General features: G+C 50.5%; 1 protein-coding gene and 1 non-coding gene across 26 annotated transcripts in view; both read right to left on the bottom strand.

Moving 5' to 3' along the window:
* The window catches only part of MICAL3 (microtubule associated monooxygenase, calponin and LIM domain containing 3), a 214,573-nt gene that overhangs the window by 13,973 nt on the left and 183,062 nt on the right, over positions 1-17,538 (bottom strand). For 14 of the 25 annotated variants that reach the window (XM_047741596.1, XM_047741598.1, XM_047741595.1 and 11 more), the window contains 9 exons: positions 17,293-17,406; positions 16,405-16,554; positions 15,881-15,963; positions 12,932-14,783; positions 12,309-12,403; positions 8,458-8,508; positions 7,001-7,111; positions 5,228-5,321; positions 283-333 (listed from right to left, as the gene is read on the bottom strand). In XM_047741596.1, coding sequence (XP_047597552.1) covers positions 283-333; positions 5,228-5,321; positions 7,001-7,111; positions 8,458-8,508; positions 12,309-12,403; positions 12,932-14,783; positions 15,881-15,963; positions 16,405-16,554; positions 17,293-17,406 — 2,601 coding nt within the window. The remainder of the gene's footprint in view (positions 1-282; positions 334-5,227; positions 5,322-7,000; positions 7,112-8,457; positions 8,509-12,308; positions 12,404-12,931; positions 14,784-15,880; positions 15,964-16,404; positions 16,555-17,292; positions 17,407-17,538) is intronic. The other 11 variants (XM_047741597.1, XM_047741603.1, XM_047741615.1 and 8 more) reach the window with 6 other exon arrangements.
* LOC125108155 (U2 spliceosomal RNA) lies at positions 2,092-2,282 on the bottom strand. Its single transcript, XR_007129827.1, has one exon. It is a non-coding gene; the product is annotated as a U2 spliceosomal RNA (small nuclear RNA).

The following is a 17,538-nucleotide window of genomic DNA, read 5'->3' as shown; positions in this document are numbered from 1 at the left end:
AGGGACCGGGATGCAGATGAGACACAGATGGGTAAGGGCAGGTGAACTTCCATGATAAAAAACTAAAATACTGTGGGGAAGCAAAGGCACTCTCAAATCTCCCTCTGGACAATGCGGAGGATCCAGCATGCTGCTCTAGTATGAGCTGGAAAAGGGCCTCTGCTTTTGCCAGTTGGTTATCGGGTTGATTTCTTCTTGTTGTTTGTGAGCAGGGACCGGGGACCGCGGGTGGGAAGGGGGGTCAGCAGGGTTAGTGCCAGCAACAGACGCCGCTATACATACCACCCAGATGCAAGTCGATGAGGTCACTGTAATAAGACTCTCCCCAATAGTCTACAACAAGGAATTGGTGAAGAGAGAGTTATTGGATCAGATAACCCTCTTGTGCCCCCAGACCCAAAGCAATCAATGACATGAGGCATAGAAAACACAGAGATGCAGCAAGAGGGCGAGGAGAGACAGCTGGAAAGCATGCATCTCTCTGGCAGTGCACTACACACACACACACACACACACACACGCGCGCGCGCGCGCGCGCTGCGGCTGTAAACTCTCTGGTGGTGGAAGGGAGAGCTCGCTAAACCCATAGGTGATACAGTTAACCACCAATTAACCACGTGGCTGCTGTCCGTACCTCTGAGCAGTTAGGACAGGACAGAAGGCCTTGGCTTTGCTGGAAGTCCTGGCCTGCTGGAAGTCAACTGTATCTAATGAAGACTTTTTAAAAATTCAAGGGCACATCAGGGGCTACTTACTACTTTCGAGTATTAGCAGCCCCAGGCTGAGGGGCTGAAGGCAAGATGTGAACACTGTAGGAAAGCTCTGCAAGGTCACCAAGCCTTAGGTTTAAAAGCAGTCAGAGCTCCCCCAAGAATTCACCAGTGACCCCACAGCTCAGCTGTCAAACTCCTTGTGGAACCGCTTTTATTGGACAGGTTTGAGATGAAGGAGATCCTGTTTCTTTTGAGGTTAGGCCCCAACTTCAGCCAGCTTCTCTTTAAAAGCAGAAGTCACTATTTGCCCTAAGGCTCTTGGAGGTCTGCCGGCCTCAGGCCCTCCTTGCCTTTCAGCTCCACGCAGCTGTTCAGCAAGGAGGTTGCCTTCTTCACATGCTCGAGATGCAGAGCCTGGGCACTGCTTAGGGGCTGGGCTTGGTTGGGCAGTCCTCATCCTCCCAGAGTCATAAGCAAATGCAGAGTACAACAAAAGGCAGCTGCACCTCGTTACCCTCTGCCTCCAGATCTCTCAGTCTGCATGCTGATTCTGACAGCTTTTTGTTCCATCTGAGGGATTCCCCCTTTAAGAATGGCCATACCACAAAGTAGAATGTAATCCTGGAATGGTTTTTCAACTTGTGCTCAAGGCTGATGCAGTAGATAAAACTTGCAACATGGTTCCAGAAACAAAAAGGGCTTCTCTGGTACTCCAGCCCAGAAATCCCCACTGCCCTAGGCTTGTAGGCTCTGAACCTAACCATTATGGTCCAGATACACATGAGCCTTAGACAGATTGAGAGTAATCTCTCAATGGATGGCAGGTCCGCATCAGATCTCTCATCTGGAAGGGCAGCCTGGCTAACAGCCTGGCCCCTCAGAGAGCTACGGAAGCTGGGGCGCCTTGAGCGAGGCAGGATGGCAGGCTCAGTCAACTGTGTACCCTCAGGAAAGGGGCCAGCCAGCATGGCTGGAGACTTCAAACTGCCATGCTCAGCTGAGATTATCTCCTTAAGGACTCAGCTAGGAGCAACCAGACTAACAAGAGGAACGGAATGCAGAAGCAGGAGAGAAAGGACAGCCAGTGGTCACAGTTCAGCCTCAAAGATGATCTTGGCCAAGTAGGAACAGGGCCACTGGGACTGTTCTGGGACTACTGACAAGAGGCAAGTCTTACAAGGGAGGTACTTAGAATAAGAAAAGGAAAAAAGTATGTCTGGAAATACATTCTTATGGTAGGAGCTGCTATATCCTGAGAATTTCCCAAATGCCTCATGGGGAAATTTAATGGAGCCACCAAAGTCTGTCTTTAAAAACAGGGCAAATCTGTATTTGGATGAAGGTGTTTTTTTTTGTTTGTTTTGTTTTTTTACCCCTGAGGGGGTGCACCATTCCTGGAAATACGGCAATACCAGGTCAATGAGTGGAATGGACGGAGCAAGCTCCTATTCCATCTCCCTGCTCCAAAAACCCATTTAATATATTGTCCTCGGATAGAGGACGTATCAGATATTAAACTGATAAGAACAGATACTACCCTTGATCTTAGCCAAAATGCTGAGAAGCAATGGATGAAGGTGTTTTGATATAGCTTTGCTTAGAAGAATTTGGACTACTATAGTGGTTTTCAAACTGTTCTGCGAGACCCTCGGGCTCTTTGAGTGCTATTCCAGTGGTCTCCCAACTACCTGACTTGCAAATACATTGAACTCCTTTAATTCTTACATAAGACACATCACATTCAGAAGTCTGATATGACGACGTTAACCCACTGAAGACCATCAACACGTCCATCTGTGCTATCAGGGGAACTCACTTTTCTGAGGCTCTCAGGACCAAGTTTCTTCTGCCCTGCACGTGCAAGGATCTGTACTCCCTGAAAATGTGTTAGGGAAGAGGCTATTGTATGTATTTGCTTAAGTTCTGGCTTGCAAGGAGCAAACAGCTGTACGGGGCAGCACCCTGGGGAGCCATCGTGCAGGGAAACCCAGCCTGTCGGAGCAGCTCCTGTCACATTGCGGTCCTGGAGGAGGGTAACATCCAGGCTGTGATAGCACAGCAGAGCTGGCATTTGGGTTTACTGCACGCTTGGGAGCCTTTCTCTAGATCTACTCTTTATAAGGAATATGAACTGCTGCTCGATTTAGTAGTCAGTCAACTGTGTAAACAATGCCTACTGCTCCCACCTTCGGCTTCTGGGATGGAGGCGACTTAAACCAAACGTATCCTGAGATCTCCGAGTGAACTGTTCAAACACTGTTGCCATTTCCGGCAACTCCCTGTGTCAGGATGTTCTCTAGACGGCCCAGGGGATGGACCAGAGGCTGAGGCCTATTATCACATGCAGTTCTCTACTCTAACCTGTGTTTCCAAATTAGTGCTCATCAACATTCCAGAGTGGTTCTTTTTGATTTAAACTTAAGCTCACAATTTGAAACAAGTTGGAAAACCACTGACTTAAATGAAATCCTGGTTGTTTATTTTTATGGCAAGTAACATGGCCTGTTCTAGAGAAACTGAAGCAATGCCACAGTCTCGAACTGCACAGCCTCCAACAAGTACACAAGTGCTTTGCGGAAATCATCAGCCCTGGGGCGGCCCATCTGAACCTCAGAACCCCGTGAAGAGGCAGCACAGGCTGTTTTCCTTGAGGACTTGAATGAAATGGCGGACTAATAATGAAATGGAGGTACACAAGCCTACTGAGTTACTCTGACTACGTGTTGGAAGATCTATCCCTCATTTTCCATTTCACAGAAGTAATCTGTGGGGAAGGATAAGAAGGCTCCCTCCTGACATCTGCAAGAAGAGAAAGCCACGAGGATAGGGCCCTGTGAGTCCTATAACAGTTGGGGAGGGCATCCCTGCTGGGCTTAGGCTAACTCCCTCTGGGTAGTGAGGCTTAACTCAGGAGGCCAAGGAAGTGCATGCGGGGCAGGGAGCCAAAACAGGGATGGTGGGGGACATCACAGCTTCATTTGGAAGCCTGAAGACCCTCTGAGGTGAACCCGAATCTCCACTCATCAACATGGGCCAGCGCTTGCCTCACAGTCACACATCCCAGGCTTCTGGCTTACAGGCTGCTCAGTGGTTCAACTTTTTGCATCTCATTTGGTAGCCCAGGCTTCAAGCAGTAACTCTGGCATCAGGTAAGGCACAAAACCAAGAACATCACATCCTCATCTTTCTCCCCATGCCATTTCTTCACCTGAAGGTTATCACTGAGTCAACTGTTCAGCTGCAATACCTAGGCCTTGAAGGGCCCGGAAAGATCTTCTTCTATGCCTGAACCTTCGCTCCCACCCATCCACAGAACCCTATGCATTCATCTGGACATCTGGCACTTCCTGTGAGGTCAGCTCAGTAAGATCCGAGATGGGGCAGCAACTGGGGCCATTCCTGGCTGCCTCCTACTGGTTCTTAAGTTTACAGAGAGCCTGCCTGCCAGGAGACGTAGTGCCCTGTCCCTCTGCCATGCTAGGTTAAGGGATAAGGGGTTACTGCAAAGTCAGGTCACCTCCTTTCTTTACCTCCAGCCTCAAAAATTGATTGCTGACCCTGGAGGCCTGTGCTTTCTACAAAGACAGGGAGGTTTCCCCATCCAGAGGTTGGACCAAGACTCACGCACTCTTGGGAAAGCAGAGATTAGTCACTCCGTGCCTGAGTTGGGCCTGTAGTTGGGGTTAGCCCAGTGGTTTGAAGGTCCTGAACCTTCCTGGCCCTTGGGACCAGGGATGACTCAGGTACTTCTTGCTTCCTGTGGGCCCCACTGTGCTGAACGCACCTCACAGGCTTCTTGGAAGAACAGTGTGGGTGATTGCACTACATTCGCAGCTCTTCCCTGGGCACGGCAGCCACTGAGTGTATGGCCCTCGCAGCCATTCCCGTGTCTACCTTGTGCTGACTCACCACCATCCCCTGAGCCTGTCCCTTGCTCCGAGTGACCAGCCTCTGGGAGATACAGAGCCTGGGTTCACACTGGAGGAGGTGGTGAGGGCTCTGCGGGGCATGTGTCCTCCCATTCTCTGTGCAGTCTGAGTGGGAGAGGGAGCCCACAAAGCTAAACACAGGAGGTGGCATGGGAAGCCGGCTTGGGGACCCACTCGCGCAGTTCTGTGATGGCTCCTTGTGGTACAGCGTCCCTCATACCCAGCTCTTTTCTTCTAGAGGAAACGAAGGCAGGGAGGGGGAAAGGAGGAAGAAGAGAGGAGGAGGCCCAGTGCTTGCCATCAACATGTGAAGCAGACTGAGAGTTGGTTCTACAGATAAACAGCAAACCCTCCAAGAGGGCGGAAGAACAAGTCCAGGCCTTGGGGCAGTCCCAAACGGAGAGGCTTTCCTTTTCTTTTGCTTAATAGGAAGCCTCAGTCTCAGTGATGAAGGGCCCCAGAGAACCCTGCTGAACCCAGCTGAATTCTACATGAGGTGACAAAAGAGTAGCCTACCATGGGTGGGTGGGGGCAGGGCCTTTCCTTTATGAACAAACCCCCTCACAAAGGAGACCCAGACAATACCTGCTTCACCACGGAGAGCCTTCTCCACGGCAACCCCTCTTTCCTCCAGCTGCCTCTGCTTCTCCTCCACCTGCTCCAGCTGCCGCTGGATAATCTACGGGAAAACGGAACAGTGTGAGCGCCCCACTTTCTCTCATCTCCTAGCTTTCAGGAGGACAACTAAACTGTACAAACACAAACAGGGAGAAAAACAAATTAGGTCTGAAAGCTGGAAAGGCTTTGGTCCACAGGCATTAAGCCCGAAGTGGGGAGGGAAGACCCCTGCGTTGAATCCCCCAGGGCCTGTTGTTAGTAAGCACACAGCGTGCGGTGTCCATGTCTCGGCAGGCGGCTCAGACCCTGGAGGTGATGTCAGCCCCTGCAGCAGGGACTGAGATACTGCATCCTAAGTGCTGCCAACGGTGAGGTTGCTAAAGCACTAGTAGGGGTTCCTAGAGCACACTGCAAGATTAAAAAGATTAAAAAAAAAAAAAAAGTCGGGGCGCCTGGGTGGCTCAGTGGGTTAAGCCGCTGCCTTCGGCTCAGGTCATGATCTCAGAGTCCTGGGATCGAGCCCCGCATCGGGCTCTCTGCTCAGCAGGGAGCCTGCTTCCTCCTCTCTCTCTGCCTGCCTCTCTGCCTGCTTGTGATCTCTCTGTCAAATAAATAAAATCTTAAAAAAAAAAAAAAGTAAAAAAAAAAGGTTAAAAAAAATCTAGAAGATTAAAAGAAAAATCCAGAATGGAGCAGTGTGCTAGAATCTGTGTGGAAGCATACAGTGAGAAATTTCCCTGTGCTATGGGGGGGACTAATCATGGATACTAGAAGGACATTCAACCCCCAAAGCAGCAGCCCATGACATATATCTGGAAAATGGCACACAGAAAATGAAATAAAATCCAGGGATCCAATCAGTGCAGAGAATGTGGATACAGAATAATGTTCAAGAAAAGGACTAAAAGACTGGTGGCTTCTGATGCTTGCTAAACATGAAAATTCAGAGAAATACCTTGGTATTTGGGTTTGCTGTTAATGTTTTTCATTGTTTATAGCTTTCGATTAGTGTACTAATATGAGTACAACTATATATACACAAACTCATTACAAAACCTTATTGTAATACTCTATTTTTTTTTTTAAGATTTTATTTATTTATTTGACAGACAGAGATCATAAGTAGGCAGAGAGGCAGGCAGAGAGAGGAGGAAGCAGACTCCCTGCTGAGCAGAGAGCCTGATGCGGGGCTCCATTCCAGGACCCTGAGATCATGACCTGAGCTGAAGGCAGAGGCTTAACCCACTGAGCCACCCAGGCGCCCCTGTAATACTCTTTAATACTTTATAAAAGAAACTATTTTTTGTTTCAGAAAGAAAACCTGGAATGGTCTAGGTTCTGTGAGGCCTGAAGACAGAGGCTGAGGCCTGGAGGACAGCTCTGACCTAGAAATCCCAGGCCCAGTAGAGGCTGACAGGTCATAGATGGCCTCTCAAGGACAATCCTCACAACTGAACTAGTTGACTTCACAAGGATGACACTAGAACAAGGAATTTAGGAAGAAACTCAAAGCCCGGCTCTTCCTTTTCTACCAAGAACTCCATAAAAACAAGGCTTCTGTAGTTTCATCAAGCCAGAGGCTTGTGGCCTGACACATTGGGGCTGTCCTCTCAGATATCAGGGACACCCCGTCTACCTCTGCTCTGTCCTCTTTACCCTCCCGAGTCATGGACAAGGACAAGCATGTTGGAGAGAAGGCTCTTTCCCACTCAGGAGCTGTGGCCCCTCTAGTGATCTTACCTGGGCTCGGTGTAGCCGCTTCAGCTCCTCTTGCTTGGCCTGTCTCCGAGCTGCCTTCTGCACACGCCGGGTCAGCTTGGCGTTCAGTTCCTCCTCTGTGTAAGTTCTTGGCTGGAGAGAATGAGAGAGATTTCCTCAGTCACGTGCAGCAGGCCTGGGCATGGAGAGCACTTCCCCTTGGTCGGAGCTGCCTTTCAGCAGAGTGCCCATGGGCAGACTCCCGGGCTGCAGCTCGGCCAGAGGCTTCACTGACGCTTGTCCTTGCTGGAGCCCTAACTGCTACAGGGTATAGCTAAAGCACCACAAATGAGATACCTCCCCGCTGTGGCAGGGGCAGGAAGCTCAGTGGGGACCGACTACTAGGAAGTTAAAGGGACCGAGGGTCATATGCTCCTTTATCACAGAGATAACCTATTTCAAATGGAAGGATGTCTGCTCTTTTTAAGACTTTCTGGGGGTAAAAATATAATTAGTTCCCACAAGCCTCCTGCTTCTCGAAGGCATTCAGGGAAAGGAAAAAGAAAAATCAGGATCCTTTTATTTTCTTGTTTAGCATCAAATGCCAATTCCTTCAGATGAGTGATATTTATAAGGTTCTCTAGAAAGTAACATCTAAAGTAGAGAAAAAGGGGATGCTTCTATTTTTAAGTCTGAGTGCACCCCAAGCTAACTAATGTGGTCTGAAGAAGGGATATCCGGAGGTGAACTGGGACCGCCCCCAGGGTCTGCCCAGGGGCAGCAGTTGGCTGCTGAGAGGAGGGAGGAGGTGGTCTGGCAGGGCAGTTTCAGCCCCTGCTAATGAGCCCTCAGGAGGCAACAGGCCAAACCCAGGGCCAATTCACGGACACAACCGCCTAAGCAACTCCACCTGCAAATGTGGGCACTGAGAGCGCAAGGCAGGGTCATATGCCTTGTGTTAACACTGAGCAACCACCAAAAGGCAAATGGTGAGGGGTTTGCCTCTATTCCTAACATCTTCATTTCCTCCGAGGAAAAAAAAAGAGAGAGACTTTGATAGACTTTAAAAGAGACTTCCAAATTCAACTCAGGAGTGTAGTCTACTAATCTTTATTTTAAGAGCTCAAGGACAGTGGAGGGCCAACTAAGCAGCTAAGTCCTCAAGGAACATTGTGGTGTTCTAGTGCCCTAAGCACTTCCCCTTGCAGTTCATGGAGCTGAGGGCTCTCAAACTCCCCAACCCTGCGGTGCCCAGTCCCCAAGGGGCAGCCCTGGAGTGAAATGACCACATGCACTCCAGCCAGTCAAGAGAAGGGTGTCTCCCCTTCCTCTGCCATGACACAGCTAAAGAAAGTTCTGCTGCCAGTGTTGGCTACTGCTCCATGCATGTGTGAACAGTTAGTGAGGATGTGGCCGGAGGGCCAGGGCTGGGCGCAGCTCTGGGTGGTTAATCACAGACACGCATGCAACAATGACCAGCCATGGGCATGAGATACTACCTTTGATGCATAGGATCTCCTGAATGCCAAGGCGAGTGGTACATAAATCGACTTTTAAGGGGATGGCAACGGAAAACAAAACAGAATAGTAATAATAACAATTAAAAAATTAAAAATAGAACACAGAAATGGAGCAAAATCAGTTAGAAGTTTAAAACAAACAGGCAAGACTAAAGACTAAAACGTGATTATTTTTCACAATGTCACACAGGACTGCGTAAGTGAGGGACCTGGGGATACAGATCCTAGCAGCAGAGTCTCTGAGAACCCTGGTTTTGAGTAAAGGATTGGGTTCACTTTTCTACTGAGAAGACAGCTTCATCCTCACTATGCCCTAAACTTCTCTTCTCTCTTCACTCTCCCTTGTACAGAATAAACTAAAGCTGTATAAATGTATGGTTACAGATGCCATTTCTCCTTCAGTAACCCATTTGCCTGTGGAAATTCAGACGACTTCTTTCAGCCCAGTCGGGGGGTGGGGCACCGGTGATGGGGAATTCCCGTTGCTGGGCACACAGAGACAAAGATACAAAGCAAACCTAATGTTCTCTTCCAAAAGGCTCTCTCCCGGCAATGTGGGCCAGGTGGGTTTCTAGTGGGCCCCCCAGAAATCCTGGATGGGGGTGGGGACCATTTCTTGATTATGCCCAGTGAAAGGGCATAAATAACTGATAATAGCCAAAAATATCTCAGGCACATATGTCTGCCTCAGACTGACTCATCTCTCCCACAAACCAGAGTGAGAGGATGAATCTCATTATTAGAACAAATCAGCTAAATGAACAGAAGATGGATGAGTTCCCCAAACTGCATGTGAATCATTCCATAGGAACTATGTAACCATGACCTAAGGAGTAGCACTTAACATCTGCACCTGCGGCTGCTATAAAAAGTAAAGGGAGTGGGGGCAATCCCTGACTGGCCTCTGGCAGAGGAGGGCAGGTACCAACTCAGCAGAGGCATCGACTTGAGGAGAGAAATCATGATGCATCTGTGGTGTGCTGAGAGAAGCTGCTGCTTCTGCTGCGACATGGGGACTAGGGCCTGTCCCAGAGCAAAGGCACATGCCTGTGGCTGGGCCACAGAGGTTAAGACGCGTGCACTACTTATATTTAAAGTTAGCCTCAGGCAAAGAAAAGAGGCAAATGTGAATCATCTTTTGTTGGTAGTGTGACAGGTAATATATAGATTTTGTCCGTATTATCTTAATTTTTCTAAGTTAACATTTTAAATAAAAGTAAGGTATTTTCAACTTTAGGTTTTTTTGTTATTTGTATTATTATTATTTTTGTTGTTGTGTTATGTTAGTCACCACACGTGTTATAATGAGCATTGGGTGTTATACGGAAATAATGAATCACTGAACACTACATCAGAAACTAATGATGTACTGTGAAACAAAACTCAGGCACTTGTTTCCCAGATGCCTGACTCAGAGATGGGTCTGTGACGCCAGGGGAACCACTTCCCCCAGATGCTCCCTCCTGACCCCGTGGTCCCCACTCCCTTCACTTCCTGCTCTGAAAATTTTCAAACCTAGGAAAAGTTGGAAGAGAACAATGAACACTTTTGCTTAGATTTGCTAAACTTGATCATTTTGCTACATACTTGATATTATATAAATCTTTTTGTATATATTTGTATATAATCTTTTTTGGGGAGTCATTGGCAGGCATTTTTTGTGCCTACAAATTTTAGCATGTACTTCTTAAGAACAGAGACATTTTCCTACATGACTATAGTACCTTAATGTCTTACAAGGAACCGAGCATGGATGTGGTAACACTGCATATCTACACATATTATACCATCTGTGACCAAATTCACTTAATTATCCCAAAGTGTCCAGCATGGCTGTTTTTGTTTTCCTGTTTTAGCATCCATCCTTGAGAATATAGTGTCCACTCTCCCCAAGGCCAACCCCACACTTTGGTAGGATTCAAGTCAACATGTCCTAGGCTCAGCTTTGTCTTTAGTATTCCCTGCTCAGCCTCCAGCAAAGGGTTCTGTGGGGGCACACACGCAATGTGAAGCCCCCATGCCTCTGATTCTGGGAGTCTAGGAGAGGGGGCCATGACTTGTTGGTCACATAGAAAGGAAGAGCTCCCTGTGTGCCTCAGGTCAGCAGGGCCCCAGGGGAGGCTGTCCTCAGTGACACATATCACCAGGAAGAAAGCTGGGCATGGCCAGCTTGGGCAGCCTGCCATTCTGCGTTCTGTCGGGATGTTTCATTTAACTGAGAAACCGTGGAGAAACTGACCACAAAAGCAACCATGGTTGGGAGTTTCTGACCAATAGGAGATGAACCAGTTGAACGTCTGCATACCTACGCGAAAGCAAAGTGAACCCTGGGCCACATTCTCCTTCATAGACAGCCCCCCTGACCCACCCCTTGAGCCCCCTAAGGCAGCGCCAGTCTCCAGTATCAGCACATGTTGGGGGACCCATGTATATATCCAGAAGCAGTCTTAGTCCCAATGTCATAGTAATGCTGCTGCCTGGGAAAGTACAATGGGGAGCACTTGATAGGAGACCCATGAAGCTAGGCTCCTGGGAGAGAGCCAGCATACAGGGTCCCTACCCTAACTCAGTGCCGGCCTGGCTGGGACAGGTGGGAGTTGGCTCTGCACATTGCAGGGCGGGATCAGAGGCCTGACTGTTCAGGTGTCCTTCTAGGAGAGTGGACAGCTAAACAGCTGGCATGGCCAGCGAGGCCAACAGACCAAGAATGAGAGGAGAACTAAAAGATGGGTTTCCTCCAGTGTGCCAAGTTGTTGAAGCTGGACCAGGCTGCGGAGAGGGGACTAGCCAAAGATGCTGAAGCCATCTTTACTGACCAGACGTGTGTGAGGCTCAGGTCTGCTGTGGCAACAACTTGGAAGCCAGCAGAGAGGCAGACTCAAATTCGAGCCCTGGAGAGCCTTATAAAGAAGGCTGTATAACACTCTGCAGGCACCTGTCATTCAGGAAAGGGAGCTGAAGATAGCTGGGCTGTCGCCTGGGACAGGAGGCTGAGAGTGTGTCCCAGACTGGACAATGGAGATGGTGTAGTGTCAACTGTCCCTCTGTGCTGCCCAGGCCTTTCTAGATTGTCCGCCCCACCCCATCACTATCTCCGTGATGCTGATGCCCTGCTAGAACTTTCTCTAATCCCACTCCCTTCTCCAACTTCATGGATCTACAACAGAGCTACAAGAGCCCTTGGAAATCAGAAGATTGAATAAATATCCAAGAGGCCTCCACATTGCAGGTTCACTCTGAGGAGAGCTGAGCAGCCACCTCAGCGCCCATTCCTGGGGCAGTAAGAGGAACCAAGTCAAATCCAGAGTGTCCTACTCAGCACAGAATCCAGGTCAGTTTCCTGGACCGGTTCTTTAATACCAAAAATTCCTCTCTAACCCACAAATGTACAAAGCAAGAAGGCTGACAGGGTGCACTCCTTAGTGACTCAGCCTCCATCCACTGCCTAAACCCATCGTCCGTGTCCCAACTTCCACCAGATCCGGGCAGAAAACCCTTCTGCTGTCACTCTGGACACTGGCTGATGCTACTCCCCGTGGGAATTCTGAGGACAAAAGAACAAATGGATGATGCCAGCGGCTTGCTAAAAATCGAGTGAATCTTTGAGCATGAATGTCTCTGTCTTCTTCCCAAGAAAGAAACACAGGAACTCTTGCCAGTGAAACAAATAAGCTCCAGCTATTTAAAAAAAGCCCAAGAGAAGCACTCCCTTTATGAGCATTCAGCTGGGGGTCCGCTGGGCGATCAGAGGAGGCCACTGACGTTCCACCCCGGGTTGGAATGCCCACCAACACTACCCAGAGGTTTGGGCTGAGCTTGACCCTACGTACCTCTCGCCTGGACTTCTGGGAGGACCTCTCGAGGATGTCATCACTGGAGAGGTCCGAGTCCTCCGAGAAGCTCAGCTGGCGCCGCAGCTGCAGCTCTAAGGGGACGGAGAGAAGAGGCAAACCAAGGACACCACGGTGCTTTCCCAACTTCTGCATGCACATGCGCCGCCCAGGGGAATCGGGGAGAGAATGGACTTCTTCCCAGTTTGAGGGGCTCTTAACCTAGGCCAGGGAGCCAGGAGCTTGGAGGCTGACCCCTGTGCCAGCAGGGGCAGTGCAACCACTGAATATACAGTGTCTGGAGGACAGCCCGCTTGGTGCCTCCCTGCAGTGCCTCGCTCTACTGTGCTCAGAATCAGGCCCTGCTCTGGGACCGGGTGACAGGAGCACACACCTCCCAAATCTCCCTTACTCAGTGCCAAGCTGAGTTTTACAATGATTCCATCACGTGGAATATGCCCTGTGAGCCCATGGTTCGGCTTCCTTCTTGTTTACCCCGTTAGCATCGCTCCTAAGAACCCTCAGGCAAGCAGCAGGAGAAATGGATCTTCCGAGAAGAACTGGTGGTGGAGGACACACCCCTTACGCCCTGCCCCAGGAGGGGTCCCCTGGTGCTCACATACCTGCTTTCACAATGGGAGACATCCTATGCTTGCCCAAGTCCACAGTGGCACCGCTGGAAGGGGTGCTGGAACAGGACTTGTCATCGCCCTTCTTCTTCTTGTCCTTCTTGTACCCAGAAAAGACTGACTTCCACAGGGACTTGGGCTTGGCAGTGGCTTCCTCCAGGAGGTTTGGGCTGGGCTTTTCTGGGGGCCGGCCCTCACCTTTGGACTTCTTCTCTTTCTTGTTTCTGCGGGGGGAGAAGAGTGACGATCTCTTCTTGCTCTTCCCACTGGAGCCCTCGGATGAGGTGACTGAACCATCGGGGCCCCCTGAGTCCGATGGTGGGGAGAGGACCTCCTCACTAGTGGCTTCGTGCTTCAGGGTGGGCTCCCTGGGGCCTTTGAGAACTGGGCGTTTAGGGGACTCGGGGCCGAGATCTTTGCCTTTGGAGGGAACTGAGGAAGCTTTGCGGGAGGTGCCTCCTGGGGGCCTGGAGGTCCCAGCTGCCATCTCCATCTCCTTCATCCTACTCAGCTGCTTGGCCATAGCGTCTCTCAACGCTTGGCTCTTCACAGACTTCTCCCTGGCTCGCATGCGCTCCTCAGCCAGTTCCTTGGCTTCTGGAGAGACTACGGGCAGGCCCTTCTTCTGTGGTTGGACCCCACTCTCCAGAGTAGGCAACCTACCATTCTCCTTGGCTAGGGGTGGGTGGAGGGGCCTCTCCGTGCGGGGCCAGTAGGAAGGGGGTGTGAAGAACTTCTCCTGTAGACTCGAGTCCTCTGTCTTGTCATCATAGGTATCCTCCACGTCATCGGCAAAGGGGATCTCGTCCACACTCTCCACAAACGACTTCCGCACCTCCTCTCGAGGGGGCTGGGCAGGCTCTCGGGGGCCCCGCATAAAGGAGGCAGGTGGTGGGGGTGGTATCACTGAGGCCTTGGGCTTGGTCTCCTTATGCTCATAAGTCTGATATGGCTTCCTTCGAAGAGTTGCAGGCTCCTCATTCTGGGGTGGGGGTGGGGGTGGGCTTGAAGGTGGAGTGAGCATGGTGGAGTCCGAGGTGTTGAAGCTCTGGCTGCCCAAGGTTTTCATGTTGGAGGAGCTCCCATGAAGGCCCAGCCCAGAGCTGCTTGACAGATCTCTTTTCTCCTCATGGGAGCTTTTCAGCTCTCTGTCAGATGGGGACTTAGGGGTTGGCAGGGAGGGCTGTTCACCATCCGGCTTCGGCAGGCCTAGCCTCTTAGGAACAGGTGGAGGTTTTAGAAGCTGGAGCCCCTCACTCTGAGGAGACTTCTCAACTGAATAGGATTTTAGGGACACTGGTTTAAAGGTAGGTGAGGGGAAGCTGGACTCGGACACCTTGCTCCGATCTATAGGGGTAAGCCCGAGGCTGCGGCGGATCTCAGCGCTCTTCATCCAGAACTCTGCCACCAGGTCGTTCCGTTTCAGGGCCTCATCCACAGCTAGAGGGCTACCCAGTCTATCCTTGGTGTCTCCTTGGTTCTTCAAGGGGAGGGAAACCACAGGGATGGCTGTTTTGGCTGGAACAGGCTGGAAACATATGGGGGACTTGGTGGGGGATGGGACAGTGGCCTCAGAGGAAGGCTGAGGCTGGGAGCAAATGGGGAGCTGGGTGGTGGTGGGGGTGGAGGTGGCCAATGGTGACAGGCGCTGTGTGCTAACTGAGGAGGTAGGTGTCCTGGCTTCCGGCAGAGCCACCGGCTGCAATCGGATAGGAGAGCGCACAGCCCTCTGGTCAGTGGGCACTTCTGCTTTGGGCTTCACTTTGGGGAGCAAAGGTTCAGGGAAAAGGCTGTCCTCAGGCAATTTCACCTTGGTAGCAACAGAGACAGGTGGGATTTGGGCCCCCTACAGAAAAGGAAGATAGAAGCTTCTTAGAAGGAAGGGTTCAATGGTCAGAAGAAACCCACTGGCAAGCTCTCTCTCAAAGGGCCTGTGCTTATGAAGTAAATTCCTCTCCCTCTCCTTTAGGCTGTCATTGAAATGGCTCTAGGACACACTTTCTCACTCTCCACTCTATTTGTTCAACCTTTAAAGCCACTCTACTTTGCTCAACAGACTCAGCTTTCAGGGTTTGGTTCATCTCAAACACATCCTACATTCCTTGCGCACTGAAATGGACACTGCCCAAAGCACACTGAAGGAGCCAGATCTCCTGACTATGGACCTGAAGAGCTCTGATGTATGAAGACAGAGGCCCACATGGTAAGATTTAAAATAGCTATTTTTTTTTTTTTATGGTCTATACTACAAATTGTCCTTCCCAGGAAACTCAAAGATCCGTATATTCCAGCACAAATTCTTATATCACCCACCCGTTAGTCTCAGCAAAGCTCCCCCAATTTCACGAATGAAATCACCAAATTCACCCTGCTTTTTAGAATCTCAAAGACCAAATCAGGCCAACCCAGGTCTTGAGTTTGGCCTCCTTCCCAAATCTGTCCTCCAGATAGCATTTCCCAAAACATATTCCACAGGACCTTGTGGCGATCCTTTTACGTACCATTCTCCAATGTGTGGTTCACGTACCACTGGTAATCTGGGTGGGATGTTTTCAATTTTAAAACTCAGTCAGACGTTCATTTTATACTAAGAAACAAACACATCTGTCCTATCAAACTGATGATTCCACCCAAATTACTGTGTTAACCTAAAAATAAATTTACTTTTGAAATGGTATGGTATGATAGAAGACTGACATAGTGGTGGGATGACTCAGATCTGGGACTGGTATAGCGCTGGGTTAGAGAGATGCTGACTAGACTGCCTTGTCCTCATGGTGAGGACTAAGCTGGATTCCCCAAGGCAACTCCTGTTTTTAGCAGCTCCACTAAGCACAAGAAGCCAAAAAATGGGTTCACAGCAAGGGCCCTAAAACGAAGAATTACTATATCCACTCAGGGTCCCATCAGTTCTGTCCCCGACAATGAGCCCTGAGCCCTTACCTCTGCCACAGGGCTGTGGCCTGGGGAGAGCAGACCAGCTTGCTCCTCTGGGGACGGGGCAGGGCTGGGGACCTGGGCAGGACCTGAACAGAACAGACAGAGGGTTAAACAGGAAGTACTCCTCCCCCCTCCCCTGAGGGTTCCTCTCCCAGCCAGCTCTGCTGGGCGGGGGTGGGGGGGGGGAATCACTGTCCGCCAGCAGCAGGAAAGTGCATTCCCACAGAGTCCCTGGATGCCACCTCTGCTCACGCTGGAAGTGTGGACTTTTGTTCCTGTGTGTGTGATCTGTGTCCAGCTTGGAAGTGTACCTCCTACCCTTTCCGGCTCCACAGCACACATAAAAGGGCCAAAGCTACATGCAGGGTCCACGCATGGGGCAGGAGGACAGCAAGCAGAGCTGTTTGCCATTTGCAGGCTCTGCTCCAGGTCTGCTCTGGCTCTGCTCTGGTGACGTGTCCCGGGGACTATTCTCATCCTTGCAGTGGGAATTCTGGAAGCAGCTTCTCCTGAGACAAGGGACTTACTTCTCTCCTGGTGCCCTGGTGTGGGGGCAGGTTGTTCGTCCTCGTTTTCTGATACTCTCAGCTCCAGCTCTGCCTCCACGGCTGCCTGGTGCTGCATGCGAAGCTCCGTTTCAGCATCCGATGGGATCTCATCAGACCAGTGCTGATCTGCTGGAGGGAAGGGAGAGCACAGCCCACCTGAGTGAGGCTCTGCTTCTTTCTGAGTCTCCTGTTGTCCCCAGAAAGCAGCCAAACCAGCATCACGGCTTGAGGTCTAGTCTGGCTCTGTGCCCTGGCTGGGCCCTGCCTACTGGTCCCCGCCAAGCTTCTGAGAGACTCGGCCCAAAGTCTCTGCAACGTGGTGCTCTCATCAAAGCCTGCGGTGCTCCATTTTCTTTTTAAATGCCCAAGATGGCACCCGATGGCCCAGAACAGAAAGAAACATAGGGCATGTGCCTGTGAAGGGCAGGCCTTGTTTTGTGGACTCACCAATGGTCTGTGTTTCCCCTAACACCACAGCAATGACTATGTTCCTTCACAGTCTTGCCTGGACTCACCTCATTTCTCCCAGGCTAGTCCCTGCCCCTTCTTCCCCAACCAACCAGACTATAATTCTTAAAACACCATCCTCTTGTAGCTACCTTTCAGAGGACATCCACTGAATTGGAGGCCCTTGTCTAAAACACCCAGTCTGTTCAGCTTCTCAACTACAACTTACTGATGCAGGCTCTGCTGGCTTAGGGGCGGAATGACACACATCCCAGTTAGTGCCAGAACAAAGAACGTGACCAGGAGACTGACTGCCTTGCTATTGCTTTAACATATATTATCTTTCCTGAGTTGCAATCACACAGTGGGGAAGAGGGTGGTCAGCACAGTGGAGAGGGGAGGCTCTGGGGTCCCCCGTACCATCATCCAGCTCAGCACCAGTGTCCCCTGTGTCCCCATTCTCCGCTGCCTCCCCTTCTATCTCTGCCGGCTCCGAGTCCACATCTTCCTCCAGGTCATTCTCATCAAATGGGACTGTAAAGCAGAAACGTTCAAAGGAAGGAAGAAAAGGACAGACAGACGGACAGAGAAACTGCCTATGCCAGTGTAAATGAGTGGTGGTCTTCCCAGGGCTGCAATGCAAAGACCTCGAGAAGCGAGGAGATG

This window comes from Lutra lutra, chromosome 8 (assembly GCF_902655055.1).
Source record: "Lutra lutra chromosome 8, mLutLut1.2, whole genome shotgun sequence".
In the NCBI taxonomy this organism is placed as follows: domain Eukaryota; kingdom Metazoa; phylum Chordata; class Mammalia; order Carnivora; family Mustelidae; genus Lutra; species Lutra lutra.
This window is presented reverse-complemented; position numbering and strand designations above follow the sequence as displayed.